The sequence below is a fragment of the Oncorhynchus clarkii genome, chromosome 31 (assembly GCF_045791955.1).
Source record: "Oncorhynchus clarkii lewisi isolate Uvic-CL-2024 chromosome 31, UVic_Ocla_1.0, whole genome shotgun sequence".
NCBI classification, from domain to species: Eukaryota; Metazoa; Chordata; class Actinopteri; order Salmoniformes; family Salmonidae; genus Oncorhynchus; species Oncorhynchus clarkii.
In genome coordinates this window covers 21601497-21614507 of record NC_092177.1, presented here as the reverse complement: position 1 = coordinate 21614507, position 13011 = coordinate 21601497, and the positions used below count along the sequence as shown (strand labels likewise).

Genomic DNA, 13011 nt, shown 5'->3' with positions numbered 1-13011 from the left:
TCTCCTGCTTATCTCTGTCTTCTGAGAAGAAAACACTATAGTTACTTTTTCATATGTTGTAACATTCATATACATGTTTACAGTACCGTAACTGTTTTGACAAATGGGCACATGGGCTATATGTACAGTTGTCAGTTCATGTAATAAAATGAAATAAAACTTCTAAAAAGACTGATGAAATGTCATGTAATTGCGTCACAAAGATCATACAGGGATCTCCATTAGCCAATCCGATCGCATAGATTTGAAAACGAGTGACACTCTTTAAAATACGATTGGCTCCCGGTCGTGATGACAAATACGGTAGGAGTGGTCTAATTTCTGACAAGTATCAACGTTACACGTCCATGCTTAAATCTGAAATGGTGCGGTCGGGTAAATAAATAGTGCAATGCGTCGTAGTTCACATGAATTGTATTTGTTCCTCTATAGTGTTATGATATCGATATTTTCACCATCAATATATTAGTTGTGTTAGCTATACAACAGCCAGTATGTTGACCGGATGCCTGAGAAAAGGAAGTAAATCTACCAGGCTGAAGATGGCACTCATGCTCTTAGTACTGAGTTGTCAATTCGTCCATGTTCTCAGCGAAAAAGTGAGTAATTAATGAGTTAATGATATACTACTGTATAAATATATTGTTAAACAGTTTGTGTGTAGCCTACCAGAGTTTGATGAGAGTCTGTAGCTTACATGAGTCTGATACAATCCCCTGGCCCTGTAGTCTTCCTCTGCGTTGACTGTTTTGGAGAGCACTGAGACCAGCCTGGATGATGAGGATGCGCACCACATGGAGGAAGAGAGCGATCCTGAGGATTTGGATGTGTTCCGTCCCACGGACCAGTGGCAGTCTCTCAAACCAGGTGATTGTTTTTTTTTTTTTAAGTATTAATGCACAGGTGCCTCATGAAGTACACACATTAGTAATACATGTATTTTATTAGGATCCCCCTTAGTGACTGTTAAAGCAGCAGCTACTCTTCCTGGGGTCCAGACAATATAAAACATGACATAATACAGAACATTTAATAGACAAGTACAGCACAAGGACAGAACTACATGCATTTAAAATAAGAATGCACACATTCATATATTTGTGCCTTAGCATTCCATGCACCATGTACTCAGTATAGCAGAAGTACTGCAGCCATTTATTTTCCCATATATTGCAATCCTTTACTCTACTGTTACAATTGCTTTGTCTAAGCAGGTCCTGATATCATAATCTCACAACACTAGTTGTTCTGTAAACACCAGAGAGAATCTCACAACATCATGAACCATCCATGTCCTTGGTTCTTCCATTTGATGTCAATAATAATATTAATAATCATGTGATTCATAGATGCCACTGAATGCAAGTGCAAAACACAGAAACAAGAAACGGCATGGAGTATTAATGTGTATGGCAGAATCAAAAGTATTCACTGTACAACATTGTTATCACTCAGGCCAGGCAGTCCCAAGGGGCTCTCACGTAAGGCTCAACCTCCAGACAAGACAGAGGGAGGTCAAACTTGGGGAACATCAGATTATCAAATACCAGATTGATGGACAAAGGTAAGGATCCTGTTGAAGTGTTTCTGTCAGTTTGAAACACTGTATAACATTTTTGCCATGTAGCTATTGTACAGTAGAGGGCCATACTATCTTTGCTTGAGATTACAACAGACTACCCACAGATGTTTTCTCTGAGTCAGACAGGGGAAGGAGAACACACCAGGCCCATCCTTCAATGCTGAGGAGCTGAAGAAGGCTCTGAAAAATATAAAAGAAGGAGTGGATCCCGAAACTAGTGACAAAGAAAAAGAAGAGGAGGTATGGCCTGATTTGATGTGTCTGTAGTCTCTTTTCACGGCAAAGACACGTGGCTGTGAAAAGAAATGGGTTCACAGAGGCATTCGTCTATTTTTGATTTCCTTCTCTGTTGGCAAACTATTACTTATGGTTCTAGTGTGTTTCCTGTGTGTTTAGGAGGCTCTCAGAGCCCAGTTTCGTCCCATGGAGGAGCTGAAAAGAGACATGGCCAAACTGGACATGCTGATGGAGTCAGACTTCCAGGTTATTAGCAGACTGATGTCCCAATTCAACAGCTCAAACACCACTGTGGAGGAGAAGATAAAAGCTTTACATGACCTAGAGTACCTTGTTCATCAGGTGAGCAACGAGACACTAATGAGGTGGGAGGCAACGAGATACTAATGAGGTGGGAGGCAACGAGATACTAATGAGGTGGGAGGCAACGAGATACAGTGGCTTTGGAAAGTTTTCAGACCGCTTTACTTTTTCCACATTTGTTACATTACCACCTTATTCTAAAATGGATTGAATGTCGTGTGTCAATCTATACACAATCTATACACAATCTATACACAATACCCCATAATGACAAAGGTTAAAGGTTTTGAAATTTTAGCAAATTTATTTTTAAACAGAACTATGACATTTACATAATTATTCAGACCCTTTACTCAGTACTTCGTTGAAGCACCTTTGGCAGCAATTACAGCCTTGAGTCTACCTGGGTATGAAGCTATTAGCTTGGCACACCTGTATTTGGGGAGTGTCTCCTATTCCTCTCTGCAGAGCCTCTCAAGCTCTGTCCGGTTGGATGGGAAGTATCGCTGCACAGCTATTTTCACGTCTCCAGAGATGTTTGCTCCGGTTCAAGTCCGGGCTCTGGCTGGGCCACTCAAGAACATTCAGAAACTTGTACTGAAGCCACTCCTGCATTGTCTTGGCTGTGTGTTTAGGGTCATTGTCCTATTGTTTGGTGAACCTTCACCCTAGTCTGAGGTCCTGAGCGCTCTGGAGCAGGTTTTCATCAAGGATCTCTATGTATCCTGCTCTGTTCATCTTTCCCTCGATCCTGACTAATCTCCCAATCCCTGCCACTGAAAACATCCCTGCTGCCACCACCATGCTTCACTGTAGAGATGGTGCCAGGTTTCTTCCAGATGTGATGCTTGGCATTCAGGCCAAAGAGTTACATCTTGATTTCATCAGACCAGAGAATCTTCTTTCTCTTGAACAGAGTCCTTTAGATACCTTTTGGTAAACTCCAAGCGGGCTGTCACTGAGGAGTGGCTTCTGTCTGGCCACTCTACCATAAAGGCCTGATTGGCGGAGTGCTGCGGAGATGGTTGTCCTTCTGGAAGGTTCTCCAATCTCCACAGAGGAGCTCTGCCAGTGTGATAATTGGGTTCTTGGTCACCTCCCTGACCAAGGCCCTTCTCTCCCGATTGCTATGTTTGGCCGGGCGGCTAGCTCTAGAAAGTGTCTTGGTGGTTCAAAACTGTTTCCATTTAAGAATGACGGAGGCCACTGTGTTCCTGGGGACCTTCAATGCTGCAGAAATGTGCTTCAACACAATCCAGTCTCGGAGCTCTACAGACAATTCCTTTGACCTCATGGCTTGGTTTTTGTTCTGACATGCACTGTCAACTGTGGGACCTTATATAGACAGGTGTGTGCCTTTCCAAATCATGTCCAATCAATTGAATTTACCACAAGTGGACTCCAATCAAGTTGTAGATACATCTCAAGGATGATCAATGGAAACAGGATGCACCGGAGCTCAATTTTAACTCTCATAGCAATGGGTCTGAATACTTATGTAAATAAGGTATTTCTGTTTTATTTTTAATACATTTTTGCAAATGTCTTAACCTGTTTTCACATTGTCATTATGGAGTGTTGTGTGTAGGTTGAGGGAAAACAAGTCATTTCATTCATCTTTGGAGTAAGGCTATAATGTAACAAAGTGGGAAAAGGGAAGGGGTCTGAATATACTAATGGTTTGGGAGTCTAAATTGTTGAGACAATAAAAGATGCAACACTGATTTTATTTTTTTTGTTTTAATTTGATTGTAGAAGCAACATTATAATTAGTTTCCTTGTTATCTGTGTTGTCAGGTGGACAATGCCCAGAACTTGGCATCTAGGGGAGGATTGAAGCTTGTGGTTGATGCTTTGAACAGCACAGACTATCGCCTTCAGGAGAGTGCTGCTTTTGTCTTGGGGTCAGCTCTGTCAAGGTATAGCAGTCTCTGTTAACCCATACCAACAGTCTAATTGTAAATACCATCCAAAAGACAGCATGTTTGTATTTGTGTGTGCGTCAGTAACATTATCATCGATTATATTCTTCCTAGTAACCCGGTGGTGCAGGTGGAGGCAGTTGAAAGTGGTACTCTGCAGAAGCTGTTAATGTTACTCGCCACTCCACGACCCATGTCTGTTAAAAAGAAGGCAAGTCTTGTTCCCACATAATCAAATCCATTTGTTAGTACTCTGATTGTAAATGTACCACCGCTAATTATCCAGTTGGAGACTCTCCATTTTAAAATTGTAAGGTTTCCTCATCTGTCTACAGTGAAGTTTTACAATTAGCACACTATTTTGCATAATTCTCTTCCTGCCACATTACTGATGCTAATGTTTGTCTGTATACAGGCGTTGTTTGCTGTGGCCTCTTTGCTACGTCACTTCCCCTTTGCCCAAAGCCATTTCCTGAAGCTGGGTGGGCTGCAGGTGTTGGGGGATCTTTTCCGAGCTTCCGAAGGTGGGGCCCTCCGTGTGAGGATTGTAACCATACTCTATGACATGATCAATGAGAAGGTGAGTGGTGCTCTTATGAAAACCTTGCCTATAAATGCAAGGCTAGTCCTGTGAAATCAAATGATGTGAATGGCACATTCTCTATTCTAGGAGCTGATTTCTCAGACTGGACTTGACCCCATTCCAGATGCTTCTCACAACGAGCGGTTGGTGCAGTACGCACAGGTCTCCCTCATGCCACTGTTGGCAGAGCAGGGCTGGTGCAGCCTGGTGCCTGAACTGTTGGCCTCCCCAGAGCACGACTGGAAGGAGAAGGCCCTGAGAACTATCCTGGCCATGATGCCTCACTGCCAGACTCAGTATCGGCAGGACTACACCCTGTCTTCCTCCCTCCACACCCTACAGGAGCAGTACCAGGAACTGGTGCTCTCAGAGCAGGTCCTCGGAGACGAGGATGGGTACTTTGGGGAGATCCTGGCTCTGTTGGAGACAGTGTTGCTGAAACTGAAGTGAGCATAGGGCTGGGTGGAGAAACCCCATCAAAGGACAATAAAAAACAGCTCTGTAATGTAACATTTTTATTTAGAGACTAATATGATCACACATCTGCAAATCAGAAGGTTGCCTTTTTCAGTTGCTGCCTCAGAGGGCTTAGCCTTCCTTACATTTTTTTTTTTCTTCTGCATCTGTGATGCCTCATGCTTTGCCTTGTCTCAAAATAAGGCTCTCCAGTCCTCCCTGAGGAATACATTTAACTGGGCTAAATTAAATTTTCACTTATGACATGTTTCTTATTCACAGTGTGCTCTATCGATCTTCTTGTTGGATTGCCCACTAATGTGAGACTGGTGCGCCTGTGGGTGGCGGGTAGAGCATTGGGTTAGTAACCGAAAGGTTGCTAGTTCGAATCCCCGAGCCGACTAAGTGTAAAAGTGGTCGATCTGCCCTTGAGCAAGGCACTTAACCCTAATTTGTACAGGGCTGGCTGATCCCAGGCCGTGACCCCTCTCTGCAGGTGTCTCGGGGGGGGGGGGGGTGGGATATGCAACAAAAACATTTCCATTTCACACCACACACTTTTACAAGTTATGTACTTGTACATGTGTGACAATTATATGCATTTATCCTGCTGCTAACAGTAATGAAATCAGAACTATATTGAACAAAAATATAAACTTAACAATTAACTCATAAAAGGAAATCAGTCAAATTAATTAATTAGGCCCTAATCTATGCCTTGACAGGGCATAGGCCCACCCATTTGGGAGCCAGGCTAACACACTGGGGAGTCAGGCCCAGCCAAACAGTTCGTTTTTCAACACAAAAGGGATTTATTACAGACAGAAATACTTTGTCTGTTTCATCAGCTGTCCGAGTGGCTGGTCTCATACGATCCTGCAGGTGAAGAAGAAGGATGTGGAGATCCTGGTTACACGTGGTCTATGATTGTGTGGCTGGTTGGATACTCTGCCAAATTCTTTAAAAATAAGTTGGAGATGGCTTACGGTAGAGAAATTAACATTCAACTCTGGCAACAGCTCTGGTGGACATTCCTGCAGTCAGCATGACAACTGCACGCTCCCTCAACCTGACATCTGTGGCATTGTGTTGTGTGACAACTGCAGATTTTAGAGTGCCCTTTTATTGTCCTTAGCGCAAGGTGCACCTGTGTAATGATCATGCTGTTTAATCAGCTTCTTGACATGCCTCACCTGTAAAGTGGATGGATTATTTTGACAAAGGAGAAATGCTCACTAACCGGGATGTAAACAAATGTGTGCGCAAAATTGGAGAGAAATACACTTTGTGTGTGAATGGAACATTTCTGGGATCTTTTATTTCAGCTCATGAAACATAAATGCAACATGTAAAGTGGTGGTCCCATATTTTTGTTCAATATACTTCCATAATATTATATTAGTTTTCATAAGAGAAAAGACTACATTTTCATGCTTCATAATTTTATTAGTCTACAGATTTCGAAAAGCTGGTGTCCAGTGATACTCCTCCTTCCACTGGATCATTCCAGCAGGACAGGTGTCCACAGAGACTTCTTGTTATGCCTCACACACTCCTCCATGCTTGACCAGGACTTGCTTGTGTTTAAGCCTGTGAAAAATAGGTGTTCTGTTAACAACTTAAAATGGAAGGTTCAAATATGGCACCTTCAATTCAAAAGGGCATGATTGAATGTAAAATGCTGAACAGAAACCTCAAGGATTGTTGAATATAATATTGAGTCTACATCTCTCAAATACACACTTTATTCTAATACTTTTTATTTGAAACTTTTTGGGGGTACAGCTCAGCTTTAAATTGCAGATTGTAGCTTCCATCAATGTAATTGTCTGTATCATTTCCAATCTCCCATACACACACACACATATATATATATATAGTTGAAGTCAGAAGTTGACAAACACCTTAGCCAAATACATTTAAACTCAATTTTTCACAATTCCCAACATTTAATCCTAGTAAAAATTCCCTGTCTTAGGTCAGTTAGTATCACTACTTTATTTTAAGAATGTGAAATGTCAGAATAATAGTCGAGAGAATGATTTATTTCAGCTTTTATTTCTTTCATCACATTCCCAGTGGTTCAGAAGTTTACATACACTCAATTAGTATTTGGTAGAATTGCCTTTAAATTGTTTAACTTGGGTCAAACGCTTCGGGTAGCCTTCCACAAGCTTTCACAATAAGTTGGGTGAATTTTGGCCCATTCCCCCGGACAGAGCTGGTGTAACTGAGTCAGGTTTGTAGGCCTCCTTGCTCACACCGGCTTTTTCAGTTCTGCCCTCACATGTTCTATAGGATTGAGGTCAGGGCTTTGTGATGGCCACTCCAATACCTTGACTTTGTTGTTCTTAAGCCATTTTGCCACAACTTTGGAAGTATGCTTGGGGTCATTGTCCATTTAGAAGACCCATTTGCGACCAAGCTTTAACTTCCTGACTGATGTTGCTTCAAAATATCCACATAATTTTTGTTTCTCATGATGCCATCTATTTTGTGAAGTGCACCAGTCCCTCCTGCAGCAAAGCACCCCCATAACATGATGCTGCCACCCCCGTTCTTCACGGTGGGGTTGGTGTTCTTCGGCTTGCAAGCCTCCCCCTTTTTCCTCCAAACATAACAATGGTCATTATGGCCAAAAAGTTATATTTTTGTTTCATCAGACCAGAGGATATTTATCCAAAAAGTATGATCTTTGTCCCCATTTGCAGTTGCAAACCATAGTCTGGCTTTTTTATGGCGGTTTTGGAGCAATGGCTTCTTCTTTGCTGAGCGGCCTTTCAGATTATGTCGATATAGGACTCGTTTTACTGTTGATATAGATACTTTTGTACCCGTTTCCTCCAGCATCTTCTCAAGGTCCTTTGCTGTTGTTCTGGGATTGATTTGCACTAAAGTACGTTCATCTCTAGGAGACAGAATTTGTGTCATGCACAAAGTAGATGTCCTAACCGACTTGCCAAAACTATAGTTTGTTAACAAGAAATGTGTGTAGTTGTTGAAAAACGAGTTTTAATGACTCCAACCTAAGTGTATGTAAACTTCCTACTTCAACTGTATATTATTATTTTCCACCACCCCTCCCCTAATTGGAGCAAACTTATGAACAACACTTCGGCTTCTACTTCCAGCTTAAACATACTACAGTGCCTTGCGAAAGTATTCGGCCCCCTTGAACTTTGCGACCTTTTGCCACATTTCAGGCTTCAAACATAAAGATATAAAACTGTATTTTTTTGTGAAGAATCAACAACAAGTGGGACACAATCATGAAGTGGAACGACATTTATTGGATATTTCAAACTTTTTTAACAAATCAAAAACTGAAAAATTGGGCGTGCAAAATTATTCAGCCCCTTTACTTTCAGTGCAGCAAACTCTCTCCAGAAGTTCAGTGAGGATCTCTGAATGATCCAATGTTGACCTAAATGACTAATGATGATAAATACAATCCACCTGTGTGTAATCAAGTCTCCGTATAAATGCACCTGCACTGTGATAGTCTCAGAGGTCCGTCAAAAGCGCAGAGAGCATCATGAAGAACAAGGAACACACCAGGCAGGTCCGAGATACTGTTGTGAAGAAGTTTAAAGCCGGATTTGGATACAAAAAGATTTCCCAAGCTTTAAAAATCCCAAGGAGCACTGTGCAAGCGATAATATTGAAATGGAAGGAGTATCAGACCACTGCAAATCTACCAAGACCTGTCCGTCCCTCTAAACTTTCAGCTCATTCAAGGAGAAGACTGATCAGAGATGCAGCCAAGAGGCCCATGATCACTCTGGATGAACTGCAGAGATCTACAGCTGAGGTGGGAGACTCTGTCCATAGGACAACAAACAAGTATATTGCACAAATCTGGCCTTTATGGAAGAGTGGCAAGAAGAAAGCCATTTCTTAAAGATATCCATAAAAAGTGTCTTTAAAGTTTGCCACAAGCCACCTGGGAGACACACCAAACATGTGGAAGAAGGTGCTCTGGTCAGATGAAACCAAAATTGAACTTTTTGGCAATAATGCAAAACGTTATGTTTGGCGTAAAAGCAACACAGCTGAACACACCATCCCCACTGTCAAACATGGTGGTGGCAGCATCATGGTTTGGGCCTGCTTTTCTTCAGCAGAGACTGGGAAGATGGTTAAAATTGATGGGAAGATGGATGGAGCCAAATACAGGACCATTCTGGAAGAAAACCTGATGGAGTCTGCAAAAGACCTGAGACTGGGACGGAGATTTGTCTTCCAACAAGACAATGATCCAAAACATAAAGCAAAATCTACAATGGAATGGTTAAAAAATAAACATATCCAGGTGTTAGAATGGCCAAGTCAAAGTCCAGACCTGAATCCAATCGAGAATCTGTGGAAAGAACTGAAAACTGCTGTTCATAAATGCTCTCCATCCAACCTCACTGAGCTCGAGCTGTTTTGCAAGGAGGAATGGGAAAAAAATTCAGTCTCTCGATGTGCAAAACTGATAGAGAAATACCCCAAACGACTTACAGCTGTAATCGCAGCAAAAGGTGGCGCTACAAAGTATTAACTTAAGGGGGCTGAATAATTTTGCACGCCCAATTTTTCAGTTTTTGATTTGTTAAAAAAGTTTGAAATATCCAATAAATGTCGTTCCACTTCATGATTGTGTCCCACTTGTTGTTGATTCTTCACAAAAAAATACAGTTTTATATCTTTATGTTTGAAGCCTGAAATGTGGCAAAAGGTCGCAAAGTTCAAGGGGGCCGAATACTTTCGCAAAGGCACTGTATGTACATTTTACAGACACAATCTATTTCACAATATTTTTCTGTCGTTTGTTATTACTCCTATCCTTCCGCTACCCTCAAGCCCTCCCATCTATTTTTTTCTATTTGAAATGTCTTAACTAATAATGTCTAAGTTATTTGTTTACTGTTTATTTAAGCGTGGTTGATGTGAATAAATGTATCGGGTATAAAGCATGATCTTCCTTTAACTGAAAAATGTTTGAATCTTTAACAAACCCGGCTAAATTTCTAGCCACAGTCAATAGGTAAGATTTGTGCGTCAGTGGCACGTCCCTTTCCTGATGATGCAACTGTTCCTAGAACAAGGTCACGTAAAGTTACCTCACCGGAACTGGGGTAAGGTTGGGAGGTCCGTATCATTGATTCTAGGTGCATCTAGTACCTACTTCATCATCTTATTTTCTCAGACCTCTGGGGAATTTTTTCTTATTGACATATTGCCTCACCTTTCTGTGTGGTCTGGCATCACTTTGCCAGTGTTTCCTAGTGATTGAAATAGTCTAAAAGACAGCATCAATCATCTATATTATATAGGGAATAATTATCTCCGAAGCTTTCTTTACTGCAGGTAAATAGCCTCACCCTTGTGCTTCATACTTACATTTCAGCACATAGTAGGATAGGTATAAAAGGAATAATACTCTTATTTACACAAGGTAAATAACCCACTTATACTTACTTGTTCTCACGACACAGCACACACTCGGTGGTGTATGTGTTGCCATCGCTCCCACACACAGGATCAAACTCTCTGGAGCACATGCCACCTTCATACACCTCACACTGAGGCTGTTTTAGGGCAGGGGAAGAGCAGTCTATTATAGTTCTTTTGACATACACATCCTCATAAAACGTATTGTAATGGCCTTGTTCCCATAGAATAACTATTTCCTAATGTATCTCACCTCTCTGGGCTGTGGGCGTCTTTCTTCATCCATGGCAAAAACTGTACAAAACATGAGAAGAAAGGGGTATTCACTTTTTCCTTGATGTGATTCACAATATTTAGTGTGGGGGAAAAGGTTGGTGGAATGTTGCTCAGCAACTGTCTGAAAAGTATGCCTTCTTTTATTATTGGTCTTTGAAACAAGATCACATTCCACTTCTTTAAATACCTTATTGTTTTCCAGATGAAATTACTGTCCCTTGTTGAACTTACTCAATGTGTTATCTTTAGCTCTATGATGACACAGCCAGTGAGAGACATACCAGTAACCCTAATGTCAAGGTATCTATCTTGGAAATAACTTTTATCTTGGTATTAATGGCATGGGGTCTGAGACTGTTGTCCATATTCTATCACCAGTGTCCTGTGACACATGCATATAATTAGGAATTACAATAATTATTCATAGGAATTTAATAGGATCATGGCTCCCCACATGATGAGCTCTCCCAGAGTCAGCTTCATAGAAGTGCCTTGGTAGACAAAATGATATCACCTGACATTCTTTTCTTGGTGCTCTGACTTTCCATTTGTGTGGGCTCTTACAACTGGGTATTCTATCCTAAACGTAGATAACCTACGCTATCACCACTTCCTTATAGGCTACTCTTCATTCTTAAATTCAGCTGAAAGCGTAAAGGATCCAACTAGCATCGCTCACAGTGAAGAGTTGTCTGATTATTCCCAAAACCTCATTGATCTAAGTACAGAATAAGGTGAAATGTTCAATGTTAAAATATCAGGCAATATTTTTACATGTATGTCAAAACAGCTCGTAAGTGCTTTTGGTTATGGCAATAGTACTCACCAGAGAGCGAGAGGAGCACGATAGCACAGAACAGTATTGTCAGCTTCATAGTCTCTGTGAAGGTATGGCTTGGAGTTGTGAGTCTGTAGGTTTGTGTTTCCCTTGCCATCTAGCCTGCCTTTTTATATGGTGCTTTTGGGACTTGACCTGTCGGTTAAATATCGCTCCTCCCACCTCTCCATCTCTCCTCCCAGCTGGTTTGTTTGTTATTGCCACTGAGTTTTTGTCACATAGCAGTGTGTTGGCCAGCAGGGGCCATTCAGCATGGTCATCATAACTAACACAGATCTGGATCGTGGGCCCACAGAATAAAACTAACAATAAGTACTGCAGTTTTATGTTCTTGTGTACATGTTCTGCTTTCATTTGCTCAATACTTATTTATTAAATCTCTGCAACAAAACAAACACAGTACATATCTTCCCTTTTTCAATTCACATTGTCAGAATAAGATGTACTTATTTCTAAATAACTATTTTTCTATTGTGTCTGTATAGGAATAAAAAAGAGACAAACCATTATTTTTCAGGCAAACCCCAGTTTCACTACACAGCTCCCAAAGTGAGTGACTGTTCATTGGTTGAAAATGAGTGGAATGACTGGAAGAAGTTGAACTTGCTTTCTAAAGAGGTCAATTGTGCTTTGAGACTTTAACAATGCAGGATATCAGTCATCCTTTGGCTTTGTCAATGTAATTTGTAGTCTCTAAATGAAAACGTGAATCCACAAATGACTCAGAAAGATAACCAAGTCACACAGTACACCTTGTGCATTCTCAATTGAATCATTGCTCAGGAAGATAATCCTGTATATTTTAGAATGAATGGAAATATCAGAGTAGTATGTAGCTAGGCTACTAATTTCTAAGGCATCTGTACAGCAGGTCATATGCGGCAAGCTCTGTCTGAGTTTAATCTTTTTCCCTCCATTTTCAGATCACTTTGAGGGGAGGCGTTAAACATGGTTAAAACTATCATTTTGATTTCATGGACGGTCAGTCCTTGCATCCATAGCCCCGTCTATGAATTTGACATTGGTACCATTCTGTAGGCCCATCCATCTTCTTTTTACTCAAAAAGAGGCAGGTGACCACTTTGTTATTGTTTCAATTAAAGGTAGACTCAGCGATAGAAAGTAAACAGCATAGTGGATCAGTTTACGCATCAACTAAGAGCGTTGAAGCGTGAGGCTCAACTTCTTCCATTTTGTTTACAATACATGTATCTCTGCAATTTTTAAAGACATGCAATCCTCTGTCCTTGGCTTGAACTAAATACATATTTTTGACACACCTATGTTAGAATTTAGAGATCACAACATTAGTGTTATAAGCAGTTTTAGAAGGACATGTAATTACTTTCAGAACCACCAAAAAGTTACTTTTTCAAAT

General features: G+C 41.0%; 2 protein-coding genes across 3 annotated transcripts; one reads left to right on the top strand and one right to left on the bottom strand.

The window, feature by feature from the left end:
- Positions 1-302: 302 nt before the first annotated feature.
- On the top strand, positions 303-6838 carry LOC139390557 (nucleotide exchange factor SIL1-like). 2 transcript variants are annotated; one of them, XM_071137760.1, is made up of 9 exons: positions 303-599; positions 729-867; positions 1456-1564; positions 1705-1822; positions 1979-2161; positions 3920-4041; positions 4159-4255; positions 4460-4624; positions 4715-6838. In XM_071137760.1, exons 1-9 carry the CDS (start codon positions 495-497, stop codon positions 5075-5077), a joined length of 1401 nt encoding a protein of 466 aa, XP_070993861.1. In that variant the 5' UTR covers positions 303-494; the 3' UTR covers positions 5078-6838. The 2 variants fall into 2 exon arrangements, with proteins under 2 accessions (XP_070993861.1, XP_070993860.1); XM_071137759.1 differs by having other exon boundaries at positions 333-599; positions 1982-2161; positions 4715-6816.
- Positions 6477-11730, bottom strand: LOC139390558 (serine protease inhibitor Kazal-type 1-like). The gene is made up of 4 exons (XM_071137761.1): positions 11622-11730; positions 10773-10813; positions 10547-10656; positions 6477-6673 (listed from the first exon to the last, which is right to left on the bottom strand). The coding sequence occupies exons 1-4, from the start codon at positions 11728-11730 to the stop codon at positions 6622-6624; spliced, it is 312 nt and encodes a 103-aa protein (XP_070993862.1). The 3' UTR covers positions 6477-6621.
- Positions 11731-13011: the final 1281 nt, after the last annotated feature.

Excerpts from the sequence above, each read along its gene's own strand:
- LOC139390557 (XM_071137760.1), top strand. The coding sequence starts at position 495 with ATGTTGACCGGATGCCTGAGAAAAGGAAGTAAATCTACCAGGCTGAAG. Across the intron at positions 600-728 it reads TCCATGTTCTCAGCGAAAAA|TCTTCCTCTGCGTTGACTGT; the intron begins GTGAGTAATTAA and ends CTGGCCCTGTAG. Across the intron at positions 2,162-3,919 it reads TAGAGTACCTTGTTCATCAG|GTGGACAATGCCCAGAACTT; the intron begins GTGAGCAACGAG and ends CTGTGTTGTCAG.
- LOC139390558 (XM_071137761.1), bottom strand. The coding sequence starts at position 11,730 with ATGGCAAGGGAAACACAAACCTACAGACTCACAACTCCAAGCCATACC. Across the intron at positions 10,814-11,621 it reads CGTGCTCCTCTCGCTCTCTG|TTTTTGCCATGGATGAAGAA; the intron begins GTGAGTACTATT and ends TGTTTTGTACAG. Across the intron at positions 6,674-10,546 it reads GTGCTGTGTCGTGAGAACAA|GCTTAAACACAAGCAAGTCC; the intron begins GTAAGTATAAGT and ends TATTTTTCACAG.